Below are 16,529 nucleotides of genomic sequence, written 5' to 3' on the forward strand. Positions count from 1 at the left end.
CATTCTCTACGAGGTAGATGTCGTTTGAGTGAAAAATATCTATGATTACCATAGAGACAAGGCATTGTGTGCAAAACAACTAGGCAGGGTTGGGTGGGGGGGGCATGTCATTGTGATGGAATGCGAGTTGTGGAAAAAGTCAACATTGTCAATTGCAATCAATCAAGTAAATCGGTTGAGTGTAAACATATGGTTACTCTTGTACTCTGTTTGAATCAAATATGGAAATAAGACCATCCAATGATTTGAAATGGTGCAAAACAGGTTGTGGTGAAACCAGTCTAGTTGTTTAAAACTTGTTTTTGAAAGCTTCGATGGTTTCAACTTTCAACTAAAAATGTATTTCTCTGTCCGTTTATGATTTGTGTTAACGTTCTGGAACTTTTTCAACTATCCTTCCAGCATTGTAAATGATCTCCACATGTTCACTGTGAAAGTTTTCCAGAATCTCATAATCACTTCCTTCTCTCCCACACTCTGTCAGTATCTTCACTTGATCAATAGGCCGACAGCTGTCTCTCTCCACCCTTGTTCAAAACATATTTTACAAGCAGATAGATAAGCCGAGTCCTGTCATCAGGTGTTTGCTTCCAGCCCAGCAGACTGTGACCAGTTCTCACCTACAGGGGGCACTTATGTATTCAATTCAATACAGTTTGACATTTCTAAATAACACAATGACCAAACCGGCTGTACATGTATAACCGTGCGTACGTCGAGTTGGTCTAATCCCCACCAGATGCAACCAGTACACGTCGGTTGAAATATCAAAACTCTGACACAAAATTGTGTGGTCTCAACTCCGACAATTAATCCACAGATAGAAGGGGAAACCTAGTTAGTTTCTAGTAATCTCTCCTCGTTCAGTCTTCTGTGGCAACCAACTTTAAGGTGCATTACTGCAACCAACAGGACTGGAGTGTGGACTTCATCTTTCAATCACCCACGTGGGTATAAGCTCCTAAAAACCAATGAGTAGATGGGAGAAGCGGGACATTCAGCGCGTCAAGTGTCTAACATAGAACCATGTTAAATTTTAGCGCCTGGCTAAGCAGATACTCGCAAGCAGTTTGGATGAAATGATTGAATTTGTAAATTGCAACGCGGCCAGTATGTAAAAGTTTTCCAACATAGTAAATACTAGACTACCTTCTTGGGATAAATATTTCCTTTTAATTCATCTGAGAAAATAATAAAATGGAAGCATTTGAATGCATCCCATAGTAAACAGACGGGAAATACAAAAATATAGATAAAATATTCTAATTTAGAATTGTTTTTTTTCTTCAAAAAGTATGTTAATTATGTCTCTTTGGATCAACATATGGACAGTATATTTTTTGGATCTGATATATTTGCAAAACATTTATTTAGCAAGTTTCCCCATCCCATTCCCTCATGCAGCAATCAACCCATTTCGTTCCGTTAATGTCCATTCATAAGTACCAACTCTCCACCCGCCCAACCATCCCTCAGCTAATCTTCAGAAACATTTTCCCCCATGCCTCAAAACAACCCATCCTTAACCCAGCCCTCCCCAGTCTGTTCCTGGCTCATTAGATTGTGGTTTTCTCCCTTCCTTCCAGTCCCATATCACTCTCCCATATCAATCTCCTGGTGGCGTTTAGAAGGTGGCACTAGGTGTTCCGGAAGCTTCCCCGGCAGCTCATGCCCCTCCAGCTTCACCTTGATCAGGTGATTGGCCAACGCAAACTCCTCGTCGTCCAGGTAACCATCCTTATCCACGTCGGCCAGCTTCCAGATCTTGCCGAGGACCGTGTTGGGCAGCTTGGACTTCACCATCTCCTTCTTGGCTGCCGCGCCTGACACTTTACCATTGATCGGCGACAGCGTGTAGAAAATCTCATCGTATGAGGGTTTGTCCCTGCCCACCACCCACTCCAGCTCGTCGATGCCTTCCCCGGCTCCCTCTCCGTAGCCGTGGCCGAAGGGGCCAGACATGGTGCCCTCGAAGGCGCCTCCGTGGACAGCCTGGCTGGGCATGGCGGCTTCCTCCTGGCGGACCAGTGTCATGAGGCGGGCGATGTCGTTGGCCAACATGTCCTCCACAGCCTCTAGCAGCTTGGGCTTCATGGTAGAGAACTTAGAGAAGTCGTGGCCAGCCAGGAGCTCCTACAGAGATGAAGGAGAGGGGAGATGTATACTATGTTAAAGGTCTGATGTCATTAATAAAGAATGTGTTCATCAATGGATGGTCTTCATTTCTTCAACAACATAATATGGAGGATAGGATAACGCTTCAGTTTGTAGAGTCACATTCATTAACCTCTGATGTGGATGTGTGTACGGAAACTATCCTCAGAGAAAAGTTGATGGTAAACAAAGGCTAAACTAGATATGGATTCAGAGGCTCCATCTCACCTGCATCTTCTTGAGTTTAGGGAAGTCTCCAGGGGAGATCTGATGTTCCCTCTCTATCTTCAGATACGTCTCTCCCAGGTTGGCGATCAGCTCCTTCTTCTTGTTCTCCTTCCCAAACACACTGGGCATCTCCTTCTTCAAAGAGCTGATGATGTAGGCATGGACCTGGACAAGGGTTCAAAGGTCACACAACCTTTAGAAACAAGTTGTTGACCCAGACTGATATTCTGCCATAATAAACCTAAAGATGAAAGCATGGACAAGGGTTCAAACATCCTTTAGAAACTACCGGTTGACCCACAACAAAATACTACTAACTTTAACTCTGCTCCTCTCTGCTAAAGTGCCCTCTTGGATATTCCATCACACCTTCCCTACACCCATCTGGGAACCCTCCCCCATCCCGTCTCACCTTAGCCAGCCGTGCCCTCTTGATGAGGTCATTGAGTTTCCGTATTGCTGCATTCCGGGGAAGCCCCTGGATGTCCTGGAACAAGTCCTGTTCCTCAGCCTCAAACAGCTTCCTGTTGTCAGGGATCAGGAGAGGCTGGGCCCAGAACGACCCGATGTACACCCTCACCACCTGAGGACCACAATACACACACACTCAGCAAAAAAAGGAAACGGCCTCTCACTGTCAACTGTGTTTATTTTCAGCAAACTTGACATGTGTAAATATTTGTATGAACATAACAGGATTCAACAACAGACATAAACTGAACAAGTTCCACAGACATGTGACTAACAAATGGAATAATGTGTCCCTGAACAAAGGGGGGGGGGGCAAAATCAAAAGTAACAGTCATTATCTGGTTTGGCCACCAGCTGCATTAAGTACTGCAGTGCATCTCCTCCTCATGGACTGCACCATATTTGCCAGTTCCTGCTGTGAGATGTTACCCCACGCTTCCACCAAGGCACCTGCAAGTTCCCGGTCATTTCTGTGGGGGTGAATGGCCCTCACCGTCTGATCCAACAGGTCCCAGATGTGCTCAATGGGATTGAGATCCGGGCTCTTCACTGGCCATGGCAGAACACTGACATTTTTATCTTGCAGGAAATCATGCACAGAATGAGCAGTATGGCTGGTGGCATTGCCATGCTGGAGGGTCATGTCAGGATTAGCCTGCAGGAAGGGTACCACATGAGGGAGGAGAATGTCTTCCCTGTAACGCACAGCATTGAGAATGCCTGCAATGACAACAAGCTCAGTCTAATGATGCTGTGACACACCGCCCCAGACCATGACGGACCCTCCACCTCGATCCCGCTCCAGAGTACAGGCCTCGGTGTAACGCTCATTCCTTGGACGATAAACGCAAATCCGACCATCACCCCTGGTGAGACAAAACATCCGACTCGTCAGTGAAGAGCACTTTTTGTCAGTCCTGTCTGGTCCAGTGAGGGTGGGTTTGTGCCCATAGGCGACGTTGTTGCCGGTGATGTCTGGTGAGGACCTGCCTTACAACAGGCCTACAAGCCCTCAGTCCAGCCTATTGCGGACAGTCAGATCACTGATGGAGGGATTGTGCATTCCTGGTTCTGGTAGGTGTGATGTTCGGATGTACAGATCCTGTGCAGGTGTCGTTACACGTGGTCTGCCACTGCGAGGACGATCAGCTGTCCGTCCTGTCTCCCTGTAGCGCTGTCTTAGGCGTCTCACAGTACGGACATTGCAATTTATTGCCCTGGCCACATCTGCAGTCCTCATCCCTCCTTGCAGCATGCCTAAGGTACATTCACACAGATGAGCAGGGACCCTGGGCATCTTTCTTTTTGTGTTTTTCCAGAGTCAGTAGAAAGGCCTCTTTAGTGTCCTAAGTTCTCATAACTGTGACCTTAATTGCCTACCGTCTGTAAGCTGTTAGTGTCTTAACGACCGTTCCACAGGTGCATGTTCATTAATTGTTTATGGTTCATTGAACAAGCATGGGAAACTGTGTTTAAACCCTTTACAATCAAGATCTGTGAAGTTATTTGGATTTTTATGAATTATCTTTGGAAGACAGGGTCCTGAAAAAGAGACGTTTCTTTTTTTGCTGAGTTTATGTACACACACACACACACACACACACACACACACACACACACACACACGTTCAAATGTTGGGGTCATTTAGAAATGTCCTTGTTTTTGAAAGAAAAGCACATCTGTCCAGTAAAATAACATCAAATTGATCAGAAATACAGTGTAGACATTGTTGTAAATGACTATTGTAGCTGGAAATGGCTGATTTTTTATGGAATATCTACATAGGCATACAGAGACCCATTATCAGCAACCATCACTCCTGTATTCTCGTTGTGTTAGCTAATCCATATAATTTTAAAAGGCTAATTGATCATTAGAAAACCTTTTTGCAATTATATTAGCACAGCTGAAAACTGTTGTGCTAATTGAAGAAGCAATAAAACTGGCCTTCTTTAGACTAGTTGAGTATCTGGACCATCAGCATTTGTGGGTTCGATTACAGGCTGAAAATGGCCAGAAATAAAGACTTTCTTCTGAAACTCATCAGTCTATTCTTGTTCTGAGAAATGAAGGCTATTCCATGCAAGAAATTTAGAAGAAACTGAAGAGCTCATACAACGCTGTGTACTACTCCCTTCACAGAACAAACTGGCTCTAACCAGAATAGAAAGAGGAGTGGGAGGCCCCTGTGCACAACTGAGCAAGAGGACAAGTACATTAGATTGTCTAGTTTAAGAAACAGACACCTCACAAATCCTCAACCGCCAGCTTCCTTTAATAGTACCCGCAAAACACCAATCTCAACATCAACAGTGAAGAGGCGACTCCGGGATGCTGGCCTTCTAGGCAGAGTTGCAAAGAAAAAGCCATATCTCAGAATAAAAAGATTGTCCATTGTGGCCCCAAACTTTTGAACAGTAGTGTATATGCCATTTAGCACACCTTTGTCCAAAGCAACTTAGAGTAGTGTGGGTGACCCCAGAGAGAACACAATGGAAAGAAGTTGTTAGACTTTCCTGTTTCTTTTATCCTAAAATTTGTTTTGTTTTGTTGTCATCCGACAGCTAAAGGCAACTCTATATGTATTTAAAAATGTCTGCATCTGATATGGCACCCTACTCCCAATATAGAGTTACTTTTGATTGTGGGAAAGTAGTGAACTATATAGGGAAAGTAGTGTACTATATAAGGAAAGTAGTGTACTATATAAGGAAAGTAGTGTACTATATAAGGAAAGTAGTGTACTATATAAGGAAAGTAGTGAAGTATAAGGAACGTAGTGAACTATATAGGGAATAGGGTGCGATTTCAGGCACATCTTTGTCGAAATAAAACAAATAATAAGTCACCTCGGGGGTGTTGATGATCTTCCCCAGCGACCACATGAGGGCACCGTAGACCCTCATCAGCTGCTGCGTGTTGATCTGGTCAGCCTTGTTCAGCACCACGCGCATCTTGTCCTCGTGGTTCTTCAGGGCGCGTATCACCTCAGAGAACTCGTCTGAGATGTCCAGCTTGTGGGCGTCAAACAGGAGGATGATGCGGTCCACACGCTCCGCAAACCACTCCAGTACTGCTGCAAAGTCATACCCTGTAGAGCGGCAAGGCAGGTTACGCTGGATTCACACAGTCTGGGCTGTCTATCAGCAAGACTTATGTTGAGGAGGAACCCCAAATGAGATTGTGGGGAGAAAGATGATGACAAAATGAATAGGAAAAGTGGATATTGGGTTTTGATGGTGTGGGTTGTGGTGTATTGTGGCTAACATGACCCTATAATGGACAACACTACTGATGGACATACTGAAAGTATAGAACCTATGCAGCATGTTTCAAAACGTCTCTGATACTGTCCAAATATTCAAACGTGTTCAGTGCCATCCTCTTTAGCCTATTTAAAAAACAACAGGAAACAGAGGAGTCTGAAAAGCAATAGGAACAGAGAGGCTTTTCCATTTCTGAACAGAAGCCTGGGGAGTTCTGGCGCAGCGAGCCGAGGCTCTTTAAAAATACAAAGGAAGAGAAATAGAGGTGGGAATTATGGTTTTGATTAGTGCCGTCATCTGATCGGAGAAGAATGCAGGCAGTCAGTCTAAAAAGCTAATCTACGCAGCTGGCCACACAATCAGCACCAGATCTGCTGCACACGCATTCCAGGGGTAGGCTTTGTGCATGTGTGTGTCAGGGGGGTGGGAGGGCCAGTGGAAAGAGTGAGTGGGAGAGAACAAATGAGAGCAAGAGAAAGTGAGTGAAAGAGACAATCACAGACAGAGAGGAGAAAGGGAAATCATAACACTAGCATATCAAAACAGGAGAGAGAGAGAAAGAGAGAGAGAGAGAGAGAGATGGGGGAGACGGAGAGAGATGGGGGAATCTGGGAATCTGAAAGTCAGAGGCCTGTGGGATTTAGAGGACATTCTTTCCATCAAATGGAGTTTGAAACAACTGTCTCCACACAATGACTACTGCACCACGCTCTCCAGTCTACCAACAACTGTTGCTTCTAACACACACAACACCAGCCCCCGGCACTGTCATACCCCCGATGAACAATACAGTCAGCTGTGTGTGTGGAATGATAGCGGTCTGAGGTATGCATGTGGTATTGAAGTACAGCATTTCACCCCCAAAGTCTAAATAGGGTCATCTTGACACACATAGATGTATGCATTTACACACACTTGCCCTCTGCTCCTCCTCTCATAGCTCTTAGCTATGTTTATCTCTCATATGTTCCCTCTGCTCCTCCTCTCATAGCTCTTAGCTATGTTTATCTCTCATATGTTCCCTCTGCTCCTCCTCTCATAGCTCTTAGCTATGTTTATCTCTCATATGTTCCCTCTGCTCCTCATCTCATAGCTCTTAGCTATGTTTATCTCTCATACTTTCCCCTCATCTCATAGCTCTTAGCTATGTTTATGTATCTCATACTTTCCCCTCATCTCATAGCTCTTAGCTATGTTTATGTATCTCATACTTTCCCCTCATCTCATAGCTCTTAGCTATGTTTATGTATCTCATACTTTCCCCTCATCTCATAGCTCTTAGCTATGTTTATGTATCTCATACTTTCCCCTCATCTCATAGCTCTTAGCTATGTTTATGTATCTCATACTTTCCCCTCATCTCATAGCTCTTAGCTATGTTCATCTCTCATACTTTCCCCTCATCTCATAGCTCTTAGCTATGTTTCTCTCTATCATACTTCTCCATGTTGTCCCTTCTTTCCTTGTCTCTACTCTCTTGGGATCTCTGCCCAGCTCTCTAGCAGTCTTGTTTAGCAGTCTTTTTGCTTGGGGGTAGATTCTGTTCATGTCTGGAACCAACAGAAACATGAACAGCTTCTACACCCAAGCCATAAGACTGCTAAATAGCTAATCGGAGTACCTGCATTTACTTCTTTTTCTAACCCACACATTCTTATGACACATACACATAACACGGGCACACATGCATACTGACGCCAGACACCAAATACACTTCTGCTGTCTATCATTGATCCTGTTGCCTAGTCACTTTAACACTACCCATATGTACCTGGTACTCCTTGTATATAGCCATGTTATTTTTTACTTGTTATTCACTGTGTATTTACTTCTGGTGTCACGATTTCTTAAAAAAAAAAAAAAAACATATATATATATATATATATACACACACACTAAGCATTCAACTCTGCAACTCACTGTTAGGCTACACTTGTTGCTTATGAAGCATGATGTGACAAATACAATTGGATCTCTCAACCTTTCACTTGAAGTGGGGGAAAAAAAATGACCCAATAAGCAATTATATGACCAAATAGTATTAGCAGAATGAGCCAATAAGATATTGGCTGAACATTATCAGAAAATGTGCAACATGGGGATTGTGGGGAAACTCACAGTCATCTCAGTTCTAGTCAGCTTCCCTTCCTAGGACCCCAAATGTCATAAGAGTCAGTTGCATTAGTTGTACTTCTCTTAACAGAAAAGAGAAGTCTTGCATACTATTCTCTCATCTTAGGTGAGGTTTAAATTGCCTGTGTTACCCCTGACCCACTTAGTGGTTGACACCTTTATAGAGAACTGTGGAAAAAAACATAAAAGCAAGTGTTTTGCGTGGGTGTGAGGCTGACCTCTGCTTATCCTCTGTTTCTCTCCCGACAGGATTCCAGGGGTATCGATGATACTGATGCTCTCCAGGACCGGGTTGGACATCTGAGCACACGTAAATCTGCAAGGAGATGGAGTGGAGGGTGGAAGTGAAAGAGGTAGAAATAAAGAGAAAGGGATGATGGAACAAAGACAGGCATTAATCTACATCTAAACTGCTTACAGTCAACCTGTCACGGCTAGAAATGGGAATTGAATGGTTTGCCTAGAAGTGGAACAAAACAAAATTCAAAAACAAGTTTGTGAGAGTTAAATGCTGCATAATTTACTAAATTGTCCATAGAATAACTAATTTATGAATAACCTTGACTCACTGGCAAGCCTAAACAATACATCATATTATAGTCGTGCATTAGTCAGCCCAAACATAATGTCCCTCAGCCTAAAACTTCAAGTGGGTAAGTGTATAATTGGGAGCAAATCATGACACACACAGAGAAAACAACATGTTTAGTATCTGGAGAGAGAGGGCTAGGTCGGTCAAACAGAAGACTGCAGTTTCCTCAAGCAGGAACAACAATTGTTACGTTTAACCACTTATTTTCCTGCTCATCCCAGAACTCCGCTCCCCCGAACTCCCCCAGAACTCCCTCAGAACTCCGCTCCCCAGAACTCCCCCAGAACTCCGCTCCCCACCGCTCCCCCAGAACTCCGCTCCCCCACCGCTCCCCCAGAACTCCGCTGCCCCCCGCTCCCCAGCTCCCCCACCGCCCCCAGAACTCCGCTCCCCCAGAACTCCGCTGCCCCACCGCTCCCTCACCGCTCCCCAGAACTCCGCTCCCCACCGCCCCCAGAACTCCGCTCCCCAGAACTCCGCTCCCCAGAACTCCGCTCCCCCAGAACTCCGCTGCCCCCTCCGCTGCCCCCAGAACTCCGCTCCCCCAGAACTCCGCTCCCCACCGCTCCCCCAGAACTCCGCTCCCCCAGAACTCCGCTGCCCCACCGCTCCCTCAGAACTCCGCTCCCCACCGCTCCCCACCGCTCCCTCACCGCTCTCCCCAGAACTCCGCTCCCCACCGCTCCCCAGAACTCCGCTCCCCCACCGCTCCCTGCCCCACCGCTCCCCAGAACTCCGCTCCCCCAGAACTCCGCTCCCCCAGAACTCCGCTCCCCCAGAACTGCCCCACCGCTCCCAGAACTCCGCTGCCCCACCGCTCCCTCACCGCTCCCCCAGAACTCCGCTGCCCCACCGCTCCCCCAGAACTCCGCTGCCCCACCGCTTCCCCAGAACCGCTCCCTCACGCTCCCCCAGAACTCCCTCAGAACTCCACTGCCCCACCGCTTCCCCAGAACTCCGCTGCCCCACCGCTCCCCCAGAACTCCGCTCCCTCACCGCTCCCTCAGAACTTATATTCTGGACATTATACTACAGGCATTAGGTCACAATACAAGTATAACTAAGCTCTTAGCTTAAATTATCACACAAACACTCATAGGAGAGGAAATTTAAGGCAAACAAGAAGTAAAATAAATAGGGGTGTGAAAATTCCTCTTCTAGAGTATCATATCACAAAAGGAATATTACATATCCCAACCAGAAGCTATTGGTTACAGGCTACATCTGCACTGAGCTAAAGGCTGGAGCTGACGCTTTCAAGGTGCGGAACACTAATCCTGAAGCTTATAAGAAATCCTGCTATGACCTAAGCCTAGGAATCAAACAGGCAAAGCGTCAATACAGGACTAAGATGGAATCCTACTACGCTGGCTCTGACGCTAGTCGGATATGGCAGGGCTTGCAAACTATCACAGATTACAGAGGGAAAACCATTCGCGGGAGGTCAGTGAACTGGCAGTGTGGTGCCAGGACAACAATCTTTCCCTCAATGTCAGCAAAGGAGCTGATCGTGGACTACAGGGTCCACATCACTAAGGAATTAACATGGTCCACACACACACACCAACACAGTCATTGAGAAGGCACAACACCTCTTCCCCCTCAGGAGCCTGAAAAGATTTGTCATGGGCCCTCAGATCCTCAAAAAGTTCTACATCAAGTCATAGACCAAGTCTGGAACCAACATGACTCCCAACAGGACCCTGAACAGCCATAAGATTTCTAAATAGTTAACCAAATAGCCACCCGGACTATCTGCAATACCCCCCCACCCCCTAACACACTAAATTGTTTAACTCATCACATACGCTGCTGCTACTGTTTATCTATCCTGTGGCCTAGTCACTTTACCCCCGTCTACATGTACATATCATCACTCACTGTGTATTTGTTCCTTGTGTTATTATCTTTCTATTATTTTTCAATGTTTCTCTCTGCGTTGTTGGGAAAGGCCTGCAAGTAAGCATTTCACCATCAGTCTACACCCGTTGTTCAGTCTACACCCGTTGTTCAGTCTACACCCGTTGTTCAGTCTACACCCGTTGTTCAGTCTACACCCGTTGTTGACAAATGGGATTTGAAAGTCAGAGCCTTCCAGTTGATCTAATATTTTTCACACAAAGCTCAGCACAACTGTGCTAACCTCAGAATCTCTCCCGCTCCACCAGACACTACTCAAACAGTAACCCCCATCCCTTCTCCCCTCTCCGAACCCTTCATCAGGCAGCCCCACAACTCCCCAAAGTGAAGAAATACTATGAGGCTTGAGGACATTGTGTGCAAGACAAGTAGGCCCAAGTACTTAACATTTTCCTTTGAGATGTTACTGGAAGACCCCATGCAGTAATGTGCAGTCAGTCAGTGTCCTGAAATAACAGGCTGAGTTCAGTAAAACGGAACCCCATCCCGCTGACTCTTACTACAACCATTGTGGACTCACACACACACACAGAGAGAGAGAGAGAGAGAGAGAGAGAGCGAGAGGCCGATGGCTGGTTGTGGTAATTAAAGGCCAACACTATGGTTATAGATCTATAATTCTCACCATCTGTGTCTGTGCTGATCCCTCAGTTACAATAGTCATCAGTCTTGTTGTGAAACAGCCCTGTCTAATGGGCCTTGTGACGCCTTGTTCATCTCATCAATTAGCCTCTAAGCGAGGCTAATTATCAATTGACCCTCATTGACTTTCTCTGCTATGAGGCAACAGAAATCAATTTTACAGATGCATCCTGGGCAATGTAGTACCCCAGAACAGGAGTGAGCAGCAGTGTAGTCCAGTATCAGTGGTGACCCATGTGTCTTGAACCAGCATATGGCGGTGTGCGAAGCACCACAGCTAATCTGGGGTTGAGGAAATGACCTATTGCCAGGTTGAGCACATGACTTCCTCTAAAAACCTGTCCAGTCAGTCTGTAGCACAGAGAGAGACAAGGCCAGGTTTATCTAACCATCTGTTTAGGTGCTGTGTCTTGTGGTGACAGCCAAGCTCTCACAGAGAGGAGATATCCATTAGAAAGAAGGACTACTTCAGTAAAGGACACTGCAATAAACCAACCTTGAGGGATTCTGTGTTTAAAGTAGTGATGGGGGAAGAAAAGAAAAAGTTACATATCAGGATAATATTTGACGATATTTCATATAGTATTGTTTTTGACAATATAATTTTGGCACTTGTTGGCTGTACCTCCACCAAAATGCCAGGATTCTTCCTTCATAGTTTGTTCTCCATCTTCTTTGTAATTAGGGAGCTAATTTGTTTTCAGCACTTTTATTTCCATTACTGATCAAAACCAGTTTTCTCATGGCTCTTGTCCCACTGCAGCAGACGCATGGTGAGTAATACGTTTGGAACATTAAATCGCAATAAAAATCACAGCATCGGATCTTAATAATACATGTAGAAAATGGGGAGAATCATAATAGCCTACACATCCTATTGCACCTCAGTAGTGATAATTTGGTTTATTTAGAGATGGGATATGATTGGGATCCCCATTAGCCGATGCCTATTGTCAGGTCCCTGGCAATTCCCAGCCCTAGTTTGAAGTCTGAAAGAAAACAAAAGCACACATAAAGCCCCAGGACAGACAAACTCCCATTGATTGTTGTCATAATGCCATATAGAACAGACTAGAACAACTGACTGTGGTGTCAGAATGTGCCATAGAGCAGTCTGGACCACTGAATCACTTTGATTTGTCATGGTAATGAGTCATTTAACACACAAGAAGACCAGATGAGTATTGACTAATCGGCTGCGTTTAGACAGGGAGCCCAATTAAGTGGCAAAATATCAGAATTAGGCTGCCTGCAACCATTATAGCCTAGATTCTGACTTACTGTGCTGTCACAATACCATAAAGAACATACCAGCACTGCACTTTGACTTCGTCTCATAGCAGGCAGAAGCCACAGTGGGAGTTGGCCAGCTGTTACTACTGATGTGGCAGCTGTAGCCTGCCCTGGGATGTCCATTCAACTAAGAGGAAGACATAACTCACTGTGTTGCCTGGCTACTGTAAACACAGTCATTCATATTTTTTTTCATTTACCTGACAGTGACATGAGCCCAAATCAATCTGCTGCAGTGTAGCCAGACTAGGATGTGACTCACCTAGTTTAGGCTAGGTGCTGTTACACACTGTTCATATAGCCAAGGGGAAAAGGTTGTCTACTTGGCAAGGTGACTTTTCCAGGTGGGTTAACAAACAGGTGTTTGTAGTGGATGCAACAGAGGCTACAATCTGTTGTGGTGATGAATTGAAGGTATAAACACCTTGGGCTAAATGACTGGAGGAATATGATGCAACAGTAGAGATTTTATTTCAAAGAGTCCCTACATGGAGAGGCTTGTGCTGGAGGTATTATATGGAATGCTGGGAGTGGTGTCACTGTCAATGACATTATGACTGTCACCTGACACTTCATCAGATCAGGTGATCAACAATCAAGTAACAATGTTATGAAGTTATGAAATGAGCTGCTGGCTATTAGTCCTACGTATGAGGTATAGCCTTTTTGTATACTGTACTTTACAAAAGGCATACCCTCCCCTACTGGTGCGTGGGAACTTGGAATGAGTATTTACCTGTTGAGGAACGCGTTACCAAATGCGTTGAGTTTGCGGAAGGGTTTTTTGGGGTCGACAACCAAGGCGTTGCCAGGTATCATCCCGTCCTGGTCACCGTGCATCACAGCTATGAAAGAGTCTGTCGTCGGCTCGGGCCCGATCCTCATACCGGGGAAGTCTTGCTCCATCAGGTGCCGAATAAAGGTAGTTTTCCCGGTCGAGTACTGACCGACCAAAAGAACCATGGGTTTGTTGTCGAAGTCCGCATCCTCGAGCGCCGGTGAATGGAAGTCGTGGAATTGGTAGCTGTCCTCCAGGGGAAAGAGTTTAGTCCGGTAAAGTTTCTTCAAACCTTGCGAAACATCCTGGAACGGTTCTGGCGTTTTTTTATCCCTAGTGCGGAACATGGTGGGCTGTTGAGCTGGTTTGACACAGCAGTGTCACTTTGGATCTGAAAACAGCAGAGAGAGATGGCGATGTGGCTAAGTTGTTAGTGCAACTCTTATCATAGATCACAGTAGTAGAGTAACGTTGGCTAAAGTAGGCGAGTCTTGAAGTGTTGATTGTCCCTCCCTCCCGACTAGCCAAACACGCCCCAACTAGTTTGTACTACTAGTCAATCACGCACCAAGCACAATCCCTCTCCAGTAATTTGAGAATGAATGTATCTAGCCGGCTATTGGCAATCTTTCATAGAAGTCGAGAGCGTAATTTCTCTTAAACATTTAATAATAAAAACACACTATCCTTTAAAAGGAGGAAAACATAACTTTTACCTGTCCTTTACAGTTATGTGACCGCGTTCACCTGCTGGCTGACACTTGTGTGTGTGACACGCAGAAAGCGGAAGTGGAATGTGAACTTCAAAATAAAAGTCCCGCCGAATGAATGAAGTGCGTAGGCCAATCGTCGCTCAAAATTATGAAAGTGAGGAATGAGGATGAAGAAACAGGCAATTGGCTCATCGTCATCTTACCCAGTCTTATGACAGCTGCAGCACATTGCTGGTTTGGCCTCACTATCGCAATTCCTTAAAAGTTGGACTCAGCTCTATAATGCACTGTCTGATAGCCAAATAAAAATGTGTGTGTGTCTTCATTGCTGGCCCAAATATGTGGTAGGCTGTGGTAAAGACCAGACACACTAAACAAGAGAGACAATTACAGTAAATGCCAGTATCTTTATTGTGAAAAGAAACACTGAAAAGAAACACAATATAAATACATTCGTATCATACAGTAGATTTAGGTCTACACAGTGCACCCAGGGTGATGACCAGAGGTGTCTCTCCGCCCATAACAGCAGCTCCACTGGAACCCTGAGCTATTCCATATGGAGATGCTGTTACAGCCAGCGGACACCAGACACTGGAGTTATAGCGCACTTTATCACACAGCAGTAAAGCCACATGATTCGATAGTAAACCATTTACGTACTCTTATCACAAGTCTCAAATTGTCTTGTCATATAGCGTGAGATTAGACTGCCCCCTGTTGATCAAAGAGAATTACAACACTGTGCCATAAATCTGAACATGTGATGGCACTGCATAAAAAGCATGTGATAATGGAGCTAAGACACCATTATTAAGAATGACACCTACTTTATTTTATTATTTCCTTTGATCTACCTTATTGCTAATTTACAATACAGATTGTGTATCACTCAACTGTAGCAATAAAATCATGGTGATTGTGCCCACCAGCGCAATGTTCTCAAAGGGTTGGTCCCATTCAGCACATACAGGAGGATGTCTGGTTCTTCTGTAAAGGGGGGTCAGTTATTCAACTTCAATCAATTAAATACTTTTATATGGATTCATGAATTCAATTACATTTGTTGAATTCAGAGGATTTCAAACAGTATTGAACTTATAAAACAGTTATTATTTGTTAACCCTTTAGTTCCAGAATCCTAGGCCTTCTCTTTCTCGCTGTCCTTCCCAGAATCTCTATAGACTTTGACTCACTGATCTTTACCTTCCACCCTTCCAGCTTTGCAAAACAAAACAATAAAACAATTCAGGAGAGAGTGACTTTGTCCCCTTATTTCCTCCTTCAACTTTGTTCACCTTTCAGTCTTACATGTTGCTCTCTTTCTATGTTTTTAAATTCATTTGGGTTTCTTTCTCTGATCAGGGAATTCACACATCACTACAGATAATCATTGAATCACTTATCAGCTGACTTTCTTTGTGCCTGCCAGTTACAAGAAGAGGAAACCAAGATGAAAGGCTTCCGGCGTCCTAAATAAAACTGACTATGGATGGAATTATCTATTACAATTGATTAAATGTCTTCATCTCATCCAATGGGATCTCATAATCTAGACAGGTTGAGATTTAAACATAACAATTTAAAAACAAACTGAACCTACTCACCCTCAGGAACTGAAGTTCAGTAAAGTACTAGTTAAGGAAGTGAGCGAGGGCTGCTTAAGACCGTGAGAGCGAGAGAGAAATTAATCATTATACATACAGTAAATATGTAACAGACCCTGCCCATAAACTTTGCATCCTGTTTGAACATCTATAGCCATGCAGTAAGACATTCGCAAGCACACAAAGCCGACACACACGTACACCACAGCAGGTTGGTGGCACCTTCATTTGGGAGGACGGGATTGTGATAATGGCTGAAGTGGAATGGTATCAAAACACATCAAATACATGGTTTCCATGTACATGGTTTCCATGTATTTGATGCCATTTAATTTGCTCCGTTCCAGCCATTATTATGAGCCATCTTCCCCTCAGCAGACTCCGCAGACGTACACACAATACACACGTACACACGTACACACATACCAGCACACACACACAAACACACAGTTTTTTACTGCTATCCTTGTGGGGACCAAAGAATTTGTTCCCATCCAAATTCCTATTTTTCCTCACCCCAACCCTAAATCGAACCCTAGCCCTAACCTTAACCCTTAATTTAACCATAACTCTAACCTTAACCCTAAGTCTAACCTTAACCCCAAACCCCTAACCCTGAAAGTATACCTAACCCTAACTCCTAACCCTAAACCTTACCATAATTATAATCCTAACCCTTATTGTAACCCTAATGCTAAACCTAACCCCTAAGCCTAAAATAGCATTTTTCC

At 44.7% G+C, this 16,529-nt stretch overlaps 1 protein-coding gene across 2 annotated transcripts; it reads right to left on the reverse strand.

Moving 5' to 3' along the window:
• Positions 1 to 1,150: 1,150 nt before the first annotated feature.
• On the reverse strand, positions 1,151 to 14,346 carry LOC112221161 (EH domain-containing protein 1). Of its 2 annotated transcripts, XM_024383303.2 has the most exons (7): positions 14,195 to 14,346; positions 13,437 to 13,869; positions 8,472 to 8,569; positions 5,704 to 5,945; positions 2,795 to 2,965; positions 2,383 to 2,547; positions 1,151 to 2,133 (listed from the first exon to the last, which is right to left on the reverse strand). In XM_024383303.2, the coding sequence occupies exons 2-7, from the start codon at positions 13,823 to 13,825 to the stop codon at positions 1,594 to 1,596; spliced, it is 1,605 nt and encodes a 534-aa protein (XP_024239071.1). In that variant the 5' UTR covers positions 13,826 to 13,869; positions 14,195 to 14,346; the 3' UTR covers positions 1,151 to 1,593. The 2 variants fall into 2 exon arrangements, with proteins under 2 accessions (XP_024239071.1, XP_024239069.1); XM_024383301.2 differs by lacking the exon at positions 14,195 to 14,346 and having other exon boundaries at positions 13,437 to 13,986.
• Between the last annotated feature and the right edge of the window lie 2,183 nt (positions 14,347 to 16,529).

This window comes from Oncorhynchus tshawytscha, linkage group LG21, assembly GCF_018296145.1.
Source record: "Oncorhynchus tshawytscha isolate Ot180627B linkage group LG21, Otsh_v2.0, whole genome shotgun sequence".
Taxonomy (NCBI): Eukaryota; Metazoa; Chordata; class Actinopteri; order Salmoniformes; family Salmonidae; genus Oncorhynchus; species Oncorhynchus tshawytscha.

Coding starts and splice junctions, on each gene's coding strand:
- LOC112221161 (XM_024383303.2), bottom strand. CDS start 13,825: ATGTTCCGCACTAGGGATAAAAAAACGCCAGAACCGTTCCAGGATGTT. Junction 8,570..13,436: donor GGTAACGCGTTCCTCAACAG/GTAAATACTCAT, acceptor ATCTCCTTGCAG/ATTTACGTGTGCTCAGATGT. Junction 2,134..2,382: donor CTAAACTCAAGAAGATGCAG/GTGAGATGGAGC, acceptor TCATCTCTGTAG/GAGCTCCTGGCTGGCCACGA.